This window comes from Martes martes, assembly GCF_963455335.1.
Source record: "Martes martes genome assembly, chromosome: 11".
Classification (NCBI taxonomy): domain Eukaryota; kingdom Metazoa; phylum Chordata; class Mammalia; order Carnivora; family Mustelidae; genus Martes; species Martes martes.
The window spans coordinates 95331690-95350240 of NC_137899.1; the positions used below are offsets into that span (position 1 = coordinate 95331690).

The 18551-nt window shown below is 50.5% G+C and overlaps 1 protein-coding gene across 1 annotated transcript in view; it reads left to right on the top strand.

Moving 5' to 3' along the window:
* The window catches only part of TMEM178B (transmembrane protein 178B), a gene marked incomplete at both ends in the record, with an annotated part of 330511 nt that extends 318758 nt beyond the window's left edge, over nucleotides 1–11753 (top strand). The window contains one exon of the mRNA XM_080818049.1: nucleotides 11503–11753. Within this exon, the coding sequence (XP_080674175.1) occupies nucleotides 11503–11753 (251 nt within the window). The remainder of the gene's footprint in view (nucleotides 1–11502) is intronic.
* Between the last annotated feature and the right edge of the window lie 6798 nt (nucleotides 11754–18551).

Sequence of the window (18551 nt, forward strand, 5' to 3'; positions counted from 1 at the left end):
TGAGTGTACCTGCTTTGCAAACCTGAATGTTCCCTCCCTCTGGCAATTCATCCTAAAATGTCAGCCGGGGGAAAGTATGGGTGCCCTTGAATGTGGCCAAGGGTCAAGCCACAGTTACTGTGCTAGCCTTATCAGTAATAGAGCTGACGTGTTTTTGCCCCATCGGCCTCCTTCCTGTGATTGTTTACTCACTAGAGTATGAGTTCAGAAAGCCAAGATGAGTAATTATCATCCCCCAAATCTCCAAGAGAAGAGAGGGGTGAAAAGAGGTGCCCAGGTTGAGACCCATTGATAAGCCAGGAGGAGCTGGTGGGAGGAGAGGATCCCTTCCATGGGCTGGGGTCTACACTGAGGTCCTGGGGGTCCTATTCTGGCCACCAGCTTACTCTGTCCACTGGGTTCAGCTTCTGGCCCACTGGGAAGCTACAAAGAAAGTTAATGCTGTGATCTTGATTCATTTCCTTTCTCAACCTCCCCACCCTACATGTACTAGGAGAATCCTGTTCCTCCACAGGAGCTCACCCCTCTCCATGGCACAAATAAGGAGTGACCCTGTGTACACGTTATGAAAAGTCTTCCAAGTTCTCTGAAGAATTCAGCTGTGAGAGTTTTATTACCTAAGCCATGAGTCTCAGTGGTTCCCAGAAGCTCCTTGGGGCCACCTTTGGTCACTACAGACTCTTCTCCCAATGTCATCATCTAATTGATAGGTCTTATCGAAGCACTGCTGCGTACAGGACCCTGCTGGGGAAGAAGAAGGCTTCTCTGCTTATAATGCTTACAGTCCAGCCCCAGAGACAATCCGCATGCACGAGAAATGAGAGCCAACACAACGAGCGGCAAAGGCGTGAATATGAATCCTGGCTCCTGTACTTGCTAGCTGTGTGACCTTGGGTTGTCTCCTTAACCTCTCTGTGCCTCATGTTCCCTAGCCAAACCTCATAAACTTGCTTGGAGGATTAAAAGATCTAAGTAAAGCACTTGCAACATTGCCTGCCATGTCATAAATACTACATATCACTGTTTGATCTGTATAAAACTATATGTGTTCTGTGACCCAGCGATGAGGTGACATCATCTCAGAGAAAGACCAGCCCAAGCTAACAAATGTGCCAGGCATATGGAGACATAAACCAAACCAGGTGGCAGGCTTGTTTGATCTTCTGGCTACCACCCCAAGCCTCTTCCTCTCCTAATTAACATGGCATTGGCTCAGATCAGATAGGGTAGAAGCCTGAGAGATTTCTTTCAGGAGCCAATTTCTTCCAGACACTTAAACAGCTGGGCCCCCATCCTTCCACATTTAAAATCAAGGCAATTTAGAGCAGAGCCTCATATGCACACTGATGTCAACTAATGACATCTAATGGTCTCATCCAGCAGCCCCTCTGTGCATGTCGGGAGGTGAGAATCAGTGTCTTCTCTCCAGGTGGCTCATGTTTGACAAAATGACTGGCAGCCTGTCCTAGAGCAGTTCAGAAAGAATGGAACCGTCTTACCCCCACACCTAGAGTCAGGGCATCACTTAACTGGAAGGACCATAAAGATCTGGTCCTTCTCTCTGTATATTGTATGGTTGAGGGATCACAGCCAAAGAGAGGAGGTGCTCTTCCCATGTCATGGGCAGGGATGGGACCAGAACTCAGATTTTCTGATTCTTGGTGGAGTTCTCTTTACACTCTGAACATCTCCGTTGGCTGGAGTTCTCCTACCCAGAAGCGGGTAGAGCTGCCTTAGTGTCCCTCTGGGCCAGGAGAGCTTTAGACAGTGTAAGGATAGGTCTACCTGTGCTTGGCTTCCTGCTGGCCCTTGGTGGTGGTGGTGGGGATGATGTGGCTTGTAAAATCCTTAGGAAGGTCAATGACCAGAGCAACCACGAAGCTGTAGTATCAGAGATGATCGGCAGGAGGGTTAGAATTACTTCCAAGCCTTGTCCTGAGCAAGAAACCCAGGACAAGATTGCCCCCCACCCTATAGATTCTCCACATTTGCTCTGGGGACCATTGTCATCCACCAGAAAGGGTTGGCCTAGAAAGTGAAGGAGAGAAAAGAGAGGCAGAGGCAGGAAGATGGCATGCGCTAAGTGGCTTTACTCTTGGAAGCTCACTGTTCACAGCTTGAGAATGTTCCTTTCTGCACAGCTGTAGATGCCACTCTCAGTTTAGTTAGGAAGCCAGTTGGATCCCACCAACTCTCAGCTCTGAACCAAGACCCAGATGGATAGGAAGCTCCAAAGATTCACGTTGAGAAAGATGTGCTGCTGTACTCTTGGTTCATTGTCTTCTGGGACTCTCACGTGTACATAGATGCCTGCCATATGGAAAGCTCGTAGCTCACCACGGACCACTCATCTCTGATTTTCCCAACTTTTTGCACCAAGAAGCATGGAATATCTCAGGGCAGGTGGGCAAAAGTGGTGTGGGCCAGGGGTGGCTTTTTCTGGGGAATTTTTTTAATGGGGGCAGTGGGAAGAAGTATAATGGATAGTTCTCGGATGCTTCTACAATCAAATAGTCTAGGTTTTATGGCAAAATCAGGTATTTGCTCTGTTGTGGATGCTTTGGAGAATTATTTAACTGGAGATGACTATGTGGATTATATCATGTATGTTCCATGCTGCACGTATACACACACGTATGCGATCACATCTTCAGGAGGTACAGAAGTTACAACCCCTGACATTTGGTTTGAGTCTGAATGAACCCTTGGGATCTCAGAATGGTTTCCCCACGAGAAAGAATGGTGGTAGTGTTTTAACCAAAAAAGGAGACTGGGTAGACTAAAAATGATAAAAAAAAAAAAAAAAAAAAAGTAGCTCTCACAGTCCACTGTATAGTAGGGGTTGAATGAATGAGTGTGGAAGAACGCTAGGTGCTGCCCCCGTATGCCAGAGGAACCAGGGCACAAGCTCAGTGGCACCTCGGAAAGGTCCCCGACTCCTGTTTTATGGCGATTCCCCACACCGCCGTTGGGGCTGCTTCCTTTCGCCCACCCTGGTTGACCCACAGGCTTACAAGCTTCTCCGACAATGCCGTCATGGAACCCCTGCTGGGGTTGCTCTAACCTCTCTGAGCCCGAGGATAAGTTCGGTTACTGGGGTGGGGGAGGGGGGATCTGTCTCAGGATGTACTCTGAGCTCTTCCAAATCCCGTGGTTCTGGTTCCACAAAGTCCACAGAGTTGAGAGTCCTGAGTGAGCCCTTCCTCTGGTTTCTGTGGAGAGCAATCGCTTCCTGGTATGGCATTGACCTTGGGGCGGAGCCGGGGAGGGGGCAGGTGGAGTGGGTGATGGAGAGGAGAAGCGCAACTTCATTTCTTTCTTGTCCTCCAGAACAATTGTCCTCACCCTCACTTAAAGCCTTCCATTTCTAATATTATACCTTACGTATAGAAAGCAATTTTAACTTCTGTAAGCCTTTTTACATGTATTATCGCTTTTCAGAATAATCCTGCAGAGAGGTATTATTCCAATGCAGAATTTCGGTGAATATAAAAATGCTTCCTAAAACCCAAGGTGCCCAAGGAAACATGGGTAGGTGTGCACCTGCGTGGGCGCACATGCACACACGGGCAGGTGCACAAACCCCTCAGCGATCACAGAACGGTTTAGGAGGAGGAAAAGGGTGGGAGGACCAGGCATGGTATCAACTTCATTACCCTCTAGGTTTCAAAGCCCATAGTTTCACCTGAAAGCCCGATAGCCTAGAAGTCCATTTCTTCTAGTGACTTTCTGGAGCAATCTAACTGAACATGAACTAAAACAGAACAGGAAGCATCCCTGTACCTGTCAGGTCACCTGCATAAAAGCTTTATGGATCCAGAAAAAATTATGAATAATCTTGAGCTGGGCATACTCAAGGAAGGCTTCTTGAGAGATGAGACTTGGCTTAGACCATCGAGTCTAGCTACATGGATTCTGCGTAGACCGGGTGGAGGATGGAAATGTCCAATTCCAGTCAAGGACACCAGGCACAGTTTCTTTTGGCCTTAGTAAATTCCCATCACAAAAGGCACTTGAACACCACTAGTGCCCTCTTCCATTTGCTCAGTCCTTGAGATGTTTGCACAAGTTTGCGAAGGCTCTGTCTTTGGTGGAAAGGCCACAGAGCCGTGGATGTTGGGATCAAATCTAAATCTTTACCCAAAGAATAAATAGATTGATGGGCATTGAGTGGGAAGTAAGCATAGATACATTGGTAAGGAAGACTAGCTGGGGAAAAAAAACCCAGAAGGTGCCCAGTAGCTATTGCTTTCTATAGCTATGTTTGTTTTTTTATTTTTGGGAATGTAATCATCTTATTTATTTATTTATTTATTTATTTATTTATTTATTTTTCGTTTTTATTGTGTCGTGTTAGTCACCATACAATAGTTTTTGATGTTGTGTTCCAAGATTCATTGTTTACATATAACACCCAGTGCTCCATGCAACATGTGCCCTCCTTCATACCCACCACCAGACTCACCCATCCCCCCACCCCTCTCCCCTCTCTAAAACCCTCAGTTTGTTTCTCGGAGTCCACAGTCTCGTGGTCCGTCTCCCCCTCCAGTTACCCCCCTTCACTTTTCCTTTCCTCCTCCTACTGTCCTCCATGTTATTCCTTATGCTCCACAAGTAAGTGAAACCATATGATAACTGACTTTCTCTGCTTGGCTTATTTCACTCAGCATAATCTCCTCCAGTCCTGTCCATGTTGATACAAAAGTTGGGTATTCCTCCTTTCTGATAGCTGAGTAATATTCCATTGTATGTATGGACCACGTCTTCTTTATCCATTTGTCTGTTGAAGGGCATCTCGGCTCCTTCCGCGGTTTGGTGATTGTGGCTATGAGCACTGGTGTGCATATGGCCCTTGTTTTCACTGCATGGCTATGTTTGGATACCTGGTTTAGCTACAGCGTGGCTGTGAGGTCTGGAAACCAAGATGGTCTTATTTTATCGTGGATTGGAATGTTATGGAAATAAGCCATTTATTATGTATTCACCTGTTGCATTAGATTGCTAGGGCTGCCACAACAAAAAAACCATAGACTGGGTGGCTCAAACAAGAGAAATTTATTATCCCATGCTTCCGGAGGCTGGAAGTCCAAGATCAAGGTGTCATTGGGGTTGTCTCCTCTGAGGCCTCTTTCTCGGCTTGCAGACGGGCCACCCTCTTGCTGCCTCTTCCCTTGGCCTTGCCTCTGCACTCAGCTGTCTGGTGTCTCATTGTATGTCCTTATCTCCTCTTCTTGGAAGGACACCGGTCTGTTTGGATTAGGGACCCCCCTAACAGCCTCGTTTTCACCCTGTTAGCTCTGCAACAGACCTGTGTCATACACGGGCACACTCTGAGGCACAGGGGTTAGGGCTGCACTATAGGAAGTTCGAGGACCCAATTCGGTTCCTGACATCAGTGCTTCCAGATTTGCCCAGCACCCTGTAGATACGTGAAAACAAAGGCATAAGGTTCCCGGTTCTAGGTCGGGAATCTGGAAGTGTTGTCTAGAGAACCGATGCCGGGCTGTACGCGTGGGTCAGTCCCTTTCAGTGCCTGAGCTGGGGATGTTGCATTCGGGGCACAAGCATGCGCAGACATAGAGCAGCCCTGTGGCACATAGACGCAACGTCGGGAACACACACACTGCTTCCCCGGGGGTGGGGCTGGGGGGCGGCACTCCCGCAGTGTCTCTGCCTAGAGCGTTTGCAGAGTTCGCAGAATGATGGATGATTTTGTCCAAACTCGGGGCGCCATGCCTTGCAGGGTGTTCTCCGGAGCCTGTCACCGCTCCCCGCCTCAGCCCAGCAAACCCCTAAGGCACCTTGGATTTGAAAGCCCGTGCGGCCCGCCTGTCGGCCACTGCTGATGCAATGGTGTATAATTCAACAGTAATTTGTATTCCGTGCAGGTCTGAGCAAAGCTATAAAGTGCTCTTGAGAGCTCAATGCTGCCGAGGCATCTAATCTCTGCAGAGGAAGGGCTTGGTAGACATCAGCTTCCTGGGATGCAGACGCCGGCGCTGGAGGAGGAGGGATCCTCTTTCTGTTTGCCGATCTGCTTCTTTATGGTTTTAAAGATCGGAGAGGGGCTCGCGGGGGAGTGGCTGAGGGAGGACTTGGGCTGCTGCTCAGATGTCCCGACCCCTGATGACCCCTGACACACACGCCCACAGGGGCACGGCTGCCGCCACCGCTCTGCAGCAGGCTGGTGGATCTGGGTCTGAACGGAGGCCCTTTGGCCACGAAGCAACAAGGGAACGGACGTGCGAGGTCTAGGGATACACAGACGTCCCTTCTCATTCCTGGGAGAAGATGGATTTCCTGCCCTAGAAGCCTGCAGAAATGATACTCCAGTGACATTTCGGGCACCACTTGGTCACATAAGGGATGGGTATTTGGGAAAGTGCCTGTGCACACAATATCTGACTGCCCTGAGTTCCTGCGAGAACCTTCTCGAGGGCCTTGGTTTCCTGGCGGATGGCTTCTTGAATTAGGAAGAGCATCTCTGCTGCCAAATCTGAGGCCTCAGTGTTGATGCTGTTTCTACGCAGGGTCCATCCACATGGCTTCTCTGACAATCCCTGAAGGGGGCAGAGACACGTGTCCCTCCCGAGCCTGCCCCCGCCCCCCCCAACCCCGGGTGTGCTCATCCAGCAGCAGCCACACGGGAGGCCCTGCTCACACCTCACATACCTGCCGTCCATGCTCAGGAGTGGGCTGAGCAGGGGGTTAACACCAGAACTCTGAATCCTGCCTCTAAAATTATTGAACTTCAAGGTGGGACTGGGGTGGGACCGTTATTGGGCTGCTAGCAGATTAAGTGCACCTTGGTGACATCTCAGGGTGGCAGAAGGGTTAGCTGCCCCCAGAACTGTGCAACCCCAGCCTGGCAGGTCTCCACATGAGCAACACATTCCAGGCATCCGTGTGCCCCTCCTCACCGGGTGAGGGCACGATGGTTAATTTAATTTACAAGCAGGGATCTGTCAGTCCCTCTGGCAGTACCACCAGTGGGGGCCAGAGTGGAGGGAAGGACATGAAGGAACCTGCAGGGGTCACTGATCTGTCCCCCGTAGCCCAGGACTTTCCAGATTCAGGATGAAAATCCCACGTTCCAGGGCCACACTCCCATCCCCACCGCCAACTCCCAGGCAAACGGGGATGGATGGTCCCCCTACCAGGGAGGCAAGATGTTGAAAGAATAAAGAAATCAGGAGCTTAAGGGAATTGGGGTTTATGGGGAAAGCGCTGGAAACCTGTGTTTAGCCAGGGATATACCCTGACCATTCTGTGTTGCTGGGGAGTTGGGGACACGTAATTACATAGCATAGGAGATCACGTCACATAATGTCACATAGTCTGGTGACGTAATGACGTAGTGGGGGCATCTCCAGCCAGACAAGAGGGTGAGGTTACCCAGAGTGTGTTACATGGGATGAGAGCTTGGGGACCTCAAGTCTGCGAAGAAGAAAGGAGAGTGAGAAGCCCGCGCAGGAGATGCGGTGGGACAGAGAGGTGGCACAGAGCGCGGATCAAGGGGCAGCTCGGAAGCCGAGGGAGGAGATAGCAAGCAGGGGGAGGTCATCAAATGGCGGAGAAACTGAAAGTCGGGGAGGGTTGGTCGGGGCGATGGGAAACTGGAACCTAATATTTGGCAACCTGGGAAGTGCTAATTAGGGATGGCAGCGATGAGGAGGAGGTGGATGGGGAAGCTGTGCGCGGTGTTGGAGCGGGAGCTGGCAGGCCGGCGTGGAAACTGTCTCCCCTCCCACCCCCGCTCGAGCCTCAGCTGTGCCTGCAGCGGAGGGGCTGGGTGATGGGGCAGGCAGCAGCCCGGGAGCCCTGCAGGCCCTGGCCTCTTCCAGCCAGGGGCACAGATGGGTGTGACCAGGGTGGGGCTGTGGGTTGCAGGGTGACCGCACGGTCGTGAGTCCCGAAGAGCTTCGGGGGGGAACGCCATCGAAGGAGGCAGGTGGTGTGTCTGAACACCCAGAAGGAAGCATTATATTTGCTTAGTTCCTTCCACCCGTGGGCCATCCTTCCCCTCCTGGGTGGGGCTCACAAACAGGGACACTAGAGGGGCCTGGAGGCCACTCGGAGCCGGAGGATCTCACCGCCCAGGCTGTCTGTCTGCGGCTACATGGGGTGGTGCCGTCTCTTCTCGCTGGACTTGCTGGGCTCCGAGTCCCTGCGATTGAGGGTCCTGGCACAGAGGGGCCGTTCGATTTCACTCGTCCTCCCAGCCAGCTGGCTGGTGGGGGCTGGCTGCCTGGAGGCCGGGGCTGAGCCGAAGTCTGAGGCCCCTTCCAGGACCAGCGGCACTGAGAGCTGAGACTGATTAGGGTTTTCTGCCAAAGGCGTAGACTTGCAACCAAGGGAGCAGCCGTCAGCCTTTGCCGTCCAAAGCTTAGGCCCTGTAATGGCGAACCTTGAGGTCCCCTTGCGAACGGACAAGCCCGGTGCTTTTCAAAACTGTTGAAATCACTGGGCTCCTTTCTTCAAATGAAATTTCACACGGACACAGATCAAAGCAGGGCTATTCTGGCCAAAGAGAAGAGAGAGGGCTGGAGCGTCTTCTCCCTCCACCAGGGACAGCTCCTGAGACAACAGCTGGAAAGCCACTGGGGAGGCACTCTGGGAGGATGACATTTGAGGAGTCAAGGTGAGAATGAGGCCAGATAGGGAGGCAGGGTCCACTCGGGTAAGGAGTGTGGGTCTCGTTCTGAGTGTGATGGGAGGGTTGTAAGCAGGGGAGAGAATTCTGATCTGATTAAATTTTTAAAAAATATCGCTGGCTACTCTGTGGGGGCAAGAACAGAAGGCAGGTTAGCAGGGACTTGTTACAGCAGCTCATGTGGGACACTGGGCTGGGCTGGAACGGTGAGCATCTGGGAACCTAGAGGCACAGGGATGGTGGTGCGTGGGTGTGCCTTCTCATCTCTGCATAGAGACCTGCGGTGGGGGATGGGTGTTGAGGGTGAAGGAGGGATGCTCCCCGGACCCGGGGAGGACCCCTTCTGTATACTACCTTGGGGATCCTGTTCATCCTTTAGAACCCTCTTTCCCTTGGGCAACCTGCCCTGGCCCAGCCTGTCTTGTCAGAGGGTTGACACTTAGCATCTATCCTTCCTCCTTTTCCCTATGACTGCTGGTTGTGGGAGGGCCCTGCCCGCCCCCTGCTCCGTCCCAGTCTGGTGCTCCTTTCACTCTACCCTCAACTCTTCATTTATATATGTATGTCTCATGGGCCTAACAAGATGGTAAGCTTTTTTTAAAAAAATCTTTTTATTTCAGGGCGCCTGGGTGGCTCAGATGGTTAAGCGTCTGCCTTCGGCTCAGGTCATGATCCCAGGGTCCTGGGATCGAGCCCCACATTGGGCTCCCTGCTCCTTGGGAAGTCTGCTTCTCCCTCTATCTCTGCCTCTCTCTGTATGTCTCTTATGAATAAATAAGATAAAAAATACATTCTTAAAAAATATTTTAATTTTACATTTAATTCAAGATTCTTAAGAGCGGGGATTATATCTTACTCTCCTTTTTATTTTCCTAGCATCTAGTGTAAACCCAGAAGTCCCATAAATACTGGCTGATGAACTGTTTTGTGTCATGGAGCCACTGTTCTGTGTCACAGGGATTTCCCCCCTCTCCTCCCCACACCAGACCTGACGTCACTTCGGCAGGACAGCCATACGGGGGCTGTCCCTGCCTCCCTGGCCTGGATTACACCTGCCACTTCTCACAGTCAGGTCTGGAGCTCACAGCAGAGCCTTGCTCCGGGAGGGGAGTTGGGGGAGAGCTTGGGGCAGAGCTCTTTTCCCTTAACTGCTAGACTCTGACAATGGTTAGTCTTGGAGTCTGATTGGAATTAGGCCCAAAGCCCAAGCCATGGGGGGAGTTACTAAGAACAGGTGACTGTGCATTGTTCCTGGGACCCTCACATAGGTCTCAGTATGTGCTCGTGGAGAATAACATGACGGATCCTGAACTGGCCGCAGAGGCTGCAGCCTGCTGCTGCCGGGAACGGAGGACCTCACACTGTACTCTGGGCGAATGAGAGGAGGCCACTGTCCTTCAGCTGAGAGACGGTTTCCACAGAGGCTCTCAGCATCTGTGTTAGTTCCCCCCCAGAGAGGCCCGGAGAGCTGTGGTGGCGGCAACGGGTGGGGGGCGTTCTGTACCCTACACACCCCAGTTAGTCACCAGCTTACAGGTCTGAGAGTTGAGTTCCTCACCTGAGCAAACTCTGTCAGGCGGGGTCCTCGCCCACCTCTGTCGCCCATCATCTCCGCTCTCTGGGACTCTCACCAAAATCCGTGGGGAGGCGGGCTGTCAGAGGGTGCTGCTGAAGAACAGTGGTAACACGTGTCCGTCAGTCCATTTCTCGGGGATCCACCACGTGCCTGCATAGATCTGTGTGTGTCTCTCTCTCTTTTTTTTTTTTAAGATTTATTTAAAAGAGGGACAGTGAGCACGAGCAGGGGGAGGGGCAGAGGCAGCAGAAGAGAGAGAGAATCCCAAGCAGACTCCATGCTGAGCGTGGAACCCAACATGGGGCTGGACACTAAAACCCTGAGTTCACGACCTGAGCCAAAATCAAGAGCCAGCCACTGCACTGACTGAGCCACCCAGGCACCCCTGCCTATTTTATTTCTAATTATTAATACACATTTTCAAGTTTGAATTGATAAGTGCAGAAGTCTGTATATGGATCGGTCCTCGATCGTAACAGAAAACAGCAGCGTTATGTGGAAACTAACAGCATATGGCCCAGCTCTTCCCTCTTAGTCACACACAACTTCCGAACAAGGAGCTTGGATGACTGGCTCAAAGGGCCAGCTTTCGGGAGAGCCCCAGTTTTCCCCCATTGAGGGGGAATATTGACAAGAGCTAACAAACAGAAATTTTACAAGGTTCCAAAGTCACAGGGCAACCGTCAGGAAGTTAAGGCAGGAAGATCATCCCCAATTAATACCACTAACCTAACACAACAAGATGTATGCTATCAACAAGACGGGCCATTTCCCGTTGGTAATTAGGTCCACATGGACCTCATCTCTTTTACTCTCGATTAAATCACGCCTTTTCTGTCCTGTCCCCTCTACTTGCAGAGCACACCATTAAAGTGGTAGAGAGCGAGCTTTTGCAGCTAGGGGCAACTTGGGAAGATCAAAAGTTCTGGGGGTCGACTTTCACCCCCAGAACAAATCACTGGATTTAATCAGGAGGATAGAGCAGCTTTGGATGGGAAGAAATGTCTCCATTTTTTTAAAAGCAAAACTTACTGGAGAGCAAAGAAGCCGTGATTGCTTCACGCTATTCTCCTCTCTCTGAATATTGCCAGATATCGATCTCGTTTGCAGGTGGCTCGTACCTGGGTCTTCTCATCTTTCCTACTCAAGAGAATTGAAAATGCTGTCAACCTTACTTCTCTCTGTCTTCTTCTCTCTCTCTCTCTCTCCCTCCCTCTCCTCCCCGATCTTCCTCTCCCTCACCCCAACCTGTGTTCCCTCGCTCGCCCTCCAGGAACCTTCTGCATCATTTCACTGTGCACCTGTGTGGCCGGAATCAACTTCGAGCTGTCACGCTACCCGCGCTACCTGTATGGACTCCCCGATGACATCAGCCACGGCTACGGATGGTCCATGTTCTGTGCGTGGGGGGGCCTGGGCCTCACACTCATCTCGGGGTTCTTCTGTACCTTGGCCCCTTCTGTCCAACCTGTCCCGAGGACCAACTGCCCTAAATCCAGACCCGAGAACGGGACAGTGTGCTAAAAAACAAACCCATACCTATATATATATATATATAAATATATATATAATATACATATATAAAACAAAACTAACTCAAGAGGATGCCATCAGGCACCCACGTCTCGCCGGACTTTGTGTCACCTCATCCCTGGGATGGGGAAAGCACTCCCGTCACGTGGCTCTTCCATCCCTTGTTGACTCTTGGCTCCGTGGTTTCTTGAAGACAGAACGAGCATCACCCCCCCCGTGGTAGCATCCTGAGTCCCGTCCCCCACGAGGATGGGGTGGTGGGCCGGGAAGGGACATGTCGCCAGGGGTCCGAAGCAGCCCGGATGTAGAGAAGGAGATGCCGTCCATCGGGCCGGCAGGGAGGCACCACCCCAGCACCGACCGTATCGCAGAGAAACAAAGCCCGTCGTTCATAGAAGGTAACCAGATCTTGGAGGCCATGTGTAGAACCACTTCTCCGGATCTTCCTGTTCGGATTCCCTTCCTGGCCCACCAGCGACACACAAGAAGTGCAAGAGAAAACAGACCGAGAAGGACACGTTTCTCTTTGCTGCCAAACTTTCGGACCAAGTTTTAGAGGTGGGAAGGCGGCGAGAGCAGCATGCTGAGAGGCAAGGTCCTCGTCGATAAAAGGACACTTCCGTGGATGATCAGAAAACCCAGTCTTACCCCCAGCTGCCTTACACCAGTCAAACAAGAGGCCGCCCTGCCCCTGCCCCTGACCCCACCTTCCGTCCTGCACGGGCAGACTGGAGCCTTGGAGTAACGCTGTGATGTGTGCGTGTGCGTGCGTGTGTGTGCGTGTGAGACGACTTCTGGTGGTTTCCTTTTCTCCTTTACACCTTTTAAAGTGGAAATACTGCATCATGACTGTTGTCTCCATCCTTTGTGGTGGTTTCGCGGCCCGGGGCAGAGGCCCGAGACCAAGGGAGAATAACGAAGGGGCAAGCCAACGCGGGTGCCCGTTCCGTAGTTTCAGATCCCTGGAGTGTGTGCGTGTGGTGGACGTTCTCTGAGCGTGGGGTTTTAGCGTTTGTGTTGCATTTTTCTATTATTTGTTGTGTGCAGCTGAAATTCCCCGAGGGCAGAACCGAGAACCAACCCACTGGGTCTCAGAGGGCCCTGTGGTCCTTCACGTCACAGTTCTGGGATGCCGCAGGATTTAGTCCTCTAAATCTGGAAGTTCAAGACAAAGCTGGGCACAAAAGCCATGAGAGAAGAGAGGGAGCACGGTTCAGGCGGGAGAAGGAACGTTTCCTCTGTGGCTGTTGTACAAGTATGTATACCAAACCAAACCAGACCTTCACTCCCCATCGTGGAAGCTGTCCTTTGTCACTGGACATCTACCCCTCTCCTAGGGGCGACCTCTGTACAGATGAAAGGAAATGGGTCACGTGCAGAGAGAGCATCTCCATGTGCCATGGGCTCGAGTTTGTATGATACTGTGTAAATTAATGGAGAACTCTTGACTCTTCCCATGTTCTTCCTTTTCCTCTTGATATTCAAGGCCATGCATCCCCAAATAGCCGTCTTAGTGGCTAGCCCCCAGACAGGGGTGGCAGAAGTCCCGCCCAGTGTCTCAGGCTCGTTTGAGCAAACTGGCCCTGCAGGTGTTGGCGAACCACGAAGCCAGCCAGAGTCATGGAAGCTGTAGGGACGAGCATCCGCTGGGAAGAGTGGGCAGGAGCAGCTGACAGTCCCCTTGGAGACCCCGCGGGGGCTGTGCAGCCCTGGGGAGGCAAAGAGCGAATCCCCGAGCTGCACAGTCACGGGGCAGCCATGTAGCTGAGAAATCAGTTGCTTCAGAACTAAGTGTGCTTCGGGCACTTTGCCAACAACAACTCAACAGCCTTCCTTTCCTTCCCATGCAAGCACCTGTTTCATCTACCTGTCTTCTGATCGATCTTCCTATCAGTCCCACCTTTCCTCACCTGCTAACCACCTCTCCCTCTTCTATCCACCAGGCGATGAGTCCTACCTGTCTCCTCATCTGCTGTGTGTGCGTACGTGTGTGCGTGTATGTATGTGTGTGTGTGTGTGTGTGTGTGTGTAATTCACATCCAGATAGGACATCCCACGTGCATGAATGGCCTGAATGTGGGTCTCTATATATGTGTAGCTCTCTGGTGCATTTTCTGTGTGTTTGTATCAATATAACCCGGACGTGGGTGTGGGTTTACGACTCAAGGCTTCCTTCCCGGCGGCGCTGGTCAGCTTCTGCCGAAGGTCTCCTGTGTGCGTGCCCCTTGTATGGGTGTGCTGAGAGATGAGGGTGGGATACGGAGCAGAAAATGCTATTACCTTCCGATTGGGCTTCTAAGGATTTTTAAAATAAGGTATTTATTCTATGAGAAGAGAAACCATTTTCAAGAAAAGCCAATTTTTCTATTGTATACGAAATTTTAAAACACTTTTTTCTTGAAAGGTTGGATTTCCCCCTTTGAGGCATACAAGGGCTTGAGAAACAGTGAGAAGCATCCCACACTGAGAGGCCTCGTATCTTTCTTCCAAGTGTCTTGAGTGGGCTCTGCCCAGCAGGGAGAGACAGGTGTCCACGAGCATCTGTTTGGGGACAGAGGGCTTGTCTGCGACCAGACCCAAACTCCAGCTGTTTCCCAGCAGGAAAACAGGGGAAGAATTTCTAAAGGGAGCAACTTGCTATCATTCAAACTTTTCTTAAGTAGCCCTGTTTGAAGATACTGCCTCACTGCCCTGTGACTATTTATACCTTCTTTTTTTAACCCCATGCTTGCCATAAATGGGTCAGCCACTCTTTCCAGCTCCTCATCTTTATGATCGACCCTTAATACTGCTTATTGTGCCCCTTCAAAACCTTCCTGAAATATTAAGAGATGCCTAAGAAAGAAGCCAACCACTTGGCTTACCTCACCATCAGGAGAGCAGGAGCATTGAGCTATGGCTTTGATAGTGAGGCCGGACAGGAACAGATCCCCTCTGAGGTCTGATTCTGCCTGGGGCCAGTGAAGGGCCTGAGCCAGTGGTCAGTATGGAAGCCCCGTACGGAGGGCAAGTCCTTGCCCGGCTGAACTCGATCCCTCCAACACAGGGATCCAGGTTAAGACCTTACCCCCGCCTCCCCCCAACCTGAAGCGATGGCCTGGCTGAGGAAGAAGGAAGGGAGCAGGGCGGGAGAAGGAAGAGGGAGCCTCTGCCAACTTCACCTCAAAGTAGAACCCAACCCTTGGATAGGATTGAGGGTTAGCAGCCTCAGTGAAGCCCCAGCCCTGACCCCGGGTCAAGTTCAAATTCCTTACAGGTGTGCATGCAAGGTCCCTGATCTTGGATGTATTTTGAGCTCCATGTGAGTCCGCCTTAAGCATGGGGCTCATTTCAGCTTTCATTTCCCTCCTTACCCTATGAGATCGGGGATTTAGGAAAGTGGAATGTCCACTTGGAAAGAGGTCCTATTTCTTTCTCCCCATTTTGGGAGCTTTGTTTCCTCCACATTTCCTGTTCCTCTCCCTCCACTCATTTCCACTTTGCTTCTGCATTAACTTAAAATAGCTGATCAGTTAAAAGAGTTCAGGCCTCTGTCTCCAGAGGGGCTCCTCCTCTCTCTCCAGGCAGCCCCCCTTCCTCATCTGTTGTGGCTGTAGGCTCCAAAAGGAGGTCAGCAGCTTCCGGGCATGGAAACATTACAAATAAAAAATTCAAATGTGCCTGTTCCAGCTTCTATCCTTCTGAAAGCCTCGGCCTTTGAATAACTACATCCTTTCAGCTTCAGGGATCACAAAGTCAGGAAGACTCACCACCTCCACCAAATCAAGACAGAGCCTTCCTTGATCACATGTCCATACGCAGCACCCGGAGCCCATTCTGGCATCTTCTCTTGTTGGGGGCGAGTGGTTCCACCTAACAGTGCTTGCCTCTCTTTTGATGAGGGAAGACACATTATCCTGGAACTCTTGAGTACGGGCCCTACCTCGTAACAGTCCTCCACAGTCATGAGAAGAGGTCTACAGTGAACCAGCGTAGTTGCTCTGATTGAATGGGGGATGAACTTAGGTCCCTAAAACTGCCCACCTCAGTCAGACTCCGCATAGTGAAATCAGGTACCTGGAGGCATTGACTCTGGCTTATTCTGGGAGCATTAATTACCTGGTTTTCAAGTGTCTGAGGGGAAAGAGTGGGAACAAATACATCCTGGTCATCTTTGGTGTGGTTTGTGCGGGTCGCTTGGTTGATTCTCGCGGCTAAAGGGAAGCTGCCTTTCCTGAAAATATTCCTCCTGCTCAGGGGTCAACCATCCCAGCGGACAAATCAAGCCCTTTGAAGGGAACTATGATGAGTCATAGGGAGAGGTGATTTCCCCATATTTAGAAATCACTGGTGCATCCCAGCCGGGTTGCCCGCTCTGCTGTCTTCTAGGTGGTATCCGACAGAGTAAGGGGACAGGCTTTTAAACAAGCCCACGGGAGTTGATAGACACAAAAGCTTCTGGTGTCTCTCAAAGCAGTCAGCTTGGTGGGCTGTGTCTGCACTCTTCCCATTGATGCCTCCATGGTGCAAAATGTTTCTTAAACATTATTGTTAGTCCCTAGACTACATTATTATTGGCTCTCGGATTACTTTTTCTGAATAATAGAAAACTGTAGAAAATTAGAAAAATAAAGTACAAAAAAAAAAAAAAGACTAAAGGATTGTTTATAATTCCATCACTCAGGGGCATCCTGATGGTCAACAGCCCCAACAACTTCCACAGTCAGTTGTTGTCTTGGGCTGGAAGTCGGGTCTAGGAGTAGAGTCCCAGACCGCAGAACCACACTGGTCTTCATGGACTTGACCATGACCCTGTGTTCATAGCAGAAGGAGCACAGGGCTCTGAGCCCCCAAAGACCACAAAGAGACTTTTTGAAAAGTCCAGTGCCAGAGCATAGGGATGGGCAGAATGGAATGAAGAGATTCCTACTTTGGGATTTTTTTTTTCCTTTTCTCTTTTTTTTTTTTTTTTGAGTGTTATCTCAATCTAATGGTAGGTGTAAGAGCACAGAAGCCAGAGTAACTCACTCACTAAGCTATGCTCTATAGCACAGCTACTGTAAAGTCCATTTCAGCTCTGCACTAAAATGATTGGTGACTCTGGGTGCTGGGTCTTCTCCATACTTGAACTTCCTCATCCACAAAATGAGGATAGTGATAACACTTTACCTCATGGTATGTTAAGGGTGGCAAAGAAATTGCAAAGTGATTTGCAAACATGATGTGTCACATGAATTCTGCACCAGTCAAATGACCCTGCAGCAGCAGAGGCCCTGGCCATGTGGAATCTTCCGTGGGGTGTCTGGGCCTCACCGCTGAAAGGACAAGTGAGAGTGAGCAGTCACCTTGGCCGCCAAACAGGACTGTCCCTATCCAGCTTCAGCACGTGGGATTCTCTTCTATCATTTGGGTCCCTCACAGAGGTTGGCTCCTTAATTTACCCATCTCAGGCTTCCTTCCTTTGGTCCAAAGCCAATTTTGCAAAGGGCACTCTTAATCCTTCTTGATTATTCCCAGAGGTCATGGCATGAATAAACCATATGAAGCAAATAGCATATATGATCTAAAACAGTTAACTATTAAACAAGGGTCAATGCCTTTCTTTTTTTCTTTCCTGCAAACACTGATTTGTAGCTGTACGTGCCCTCCTGGTGGGAGCAGATCAGGCTCTGAAACATTCTAATGGTCTTTTAAGTTTAAGATGGGAACAAGTTTCAAAGAGCTGGTATCTTCTATCTCTTATCAGTTGGTGACGCAGATGGCTTCATCAAAAGCATATGGGTTCTCATCGGAAGTCCTTTGGGTGGTGCATTCACTAGGAGATGTTCTGGGTGTAATCCTGTTGGGGGAAAACTGAACCCTAGGTTCTGGACAAGAACGTATTTCTAAAAGGGTCTGCATGCTTTCTGCTTTGCCGAGGATCCCGTTTCAATGTGTCGATGAGACCTTCTCTGAGGGAAGTCCAAGTCCTTTGCTCACTGTAGGGATAGAGCCTGACCAGGAATGGGGGGACTACCCAACTATAGGAGGTGTTGTTGACTATTGAAAATAGGGTGTAAGCATGTGGGGTGCACAGCAGTAGCTCAGACCTGGCCTCACTTTGACAGATGCTGACTTCAGTAATTGCAATCTCGTTCTTCATTTCCAAGGATGGGGCGTACTCCTTGCGGAGCTCTCTGTGTCCCTCTCTCCCATCTCCCATGATTCCCTCTGGCCAAACCTTTCCCCTCCTTGGTCACCTGGAGACCCTGTTGAGCCTGAATGTGTCGGTGTGTCTGTGTCGTTGTGGATGTAATGGTGCCTTTCCCGTAAGGAGCTCTCACTATTCTCAGACTCCTTTCCCGCTTCCACCCATGGTGTGACTGTTGTAGATCCAAGACTATGTGTAAAAATGTACAAATAAAAGTGGAAAATGAAAATAAGGGAGGGAGTTGAGGCTGAACAAATGCATTGATGTAGCTCTCAGTTTTTGGAGGACTTACGTAGACTGCCCTAAAATCCTGACTCCGGGTGGGATTGGAAGGGAGGGAAGCTATTGGCACAGGAGTTTGTTGTGTGTGTGTTAGGTTTTTTTGTTTTATTTAATTTTTTTCTGGTTGTTTCTCTGACAGTCACTAGTGTCTGCCTGGGACCCTCTGTTCTACAGCTTTTTGCCTTTAAAGTAAAAATATATTTTCCAGGAAGTAAAAGCAAGTCATCAAAGTCTGAAGGGTGAAGGTCATCGTGAAAGTCAACACAAAGACCTGATCCTGGGTTCCTGTTCGTAGCTTTGTCACTGGCTCACTCGGGGCCTCAGGCGAGTCTCGTTAC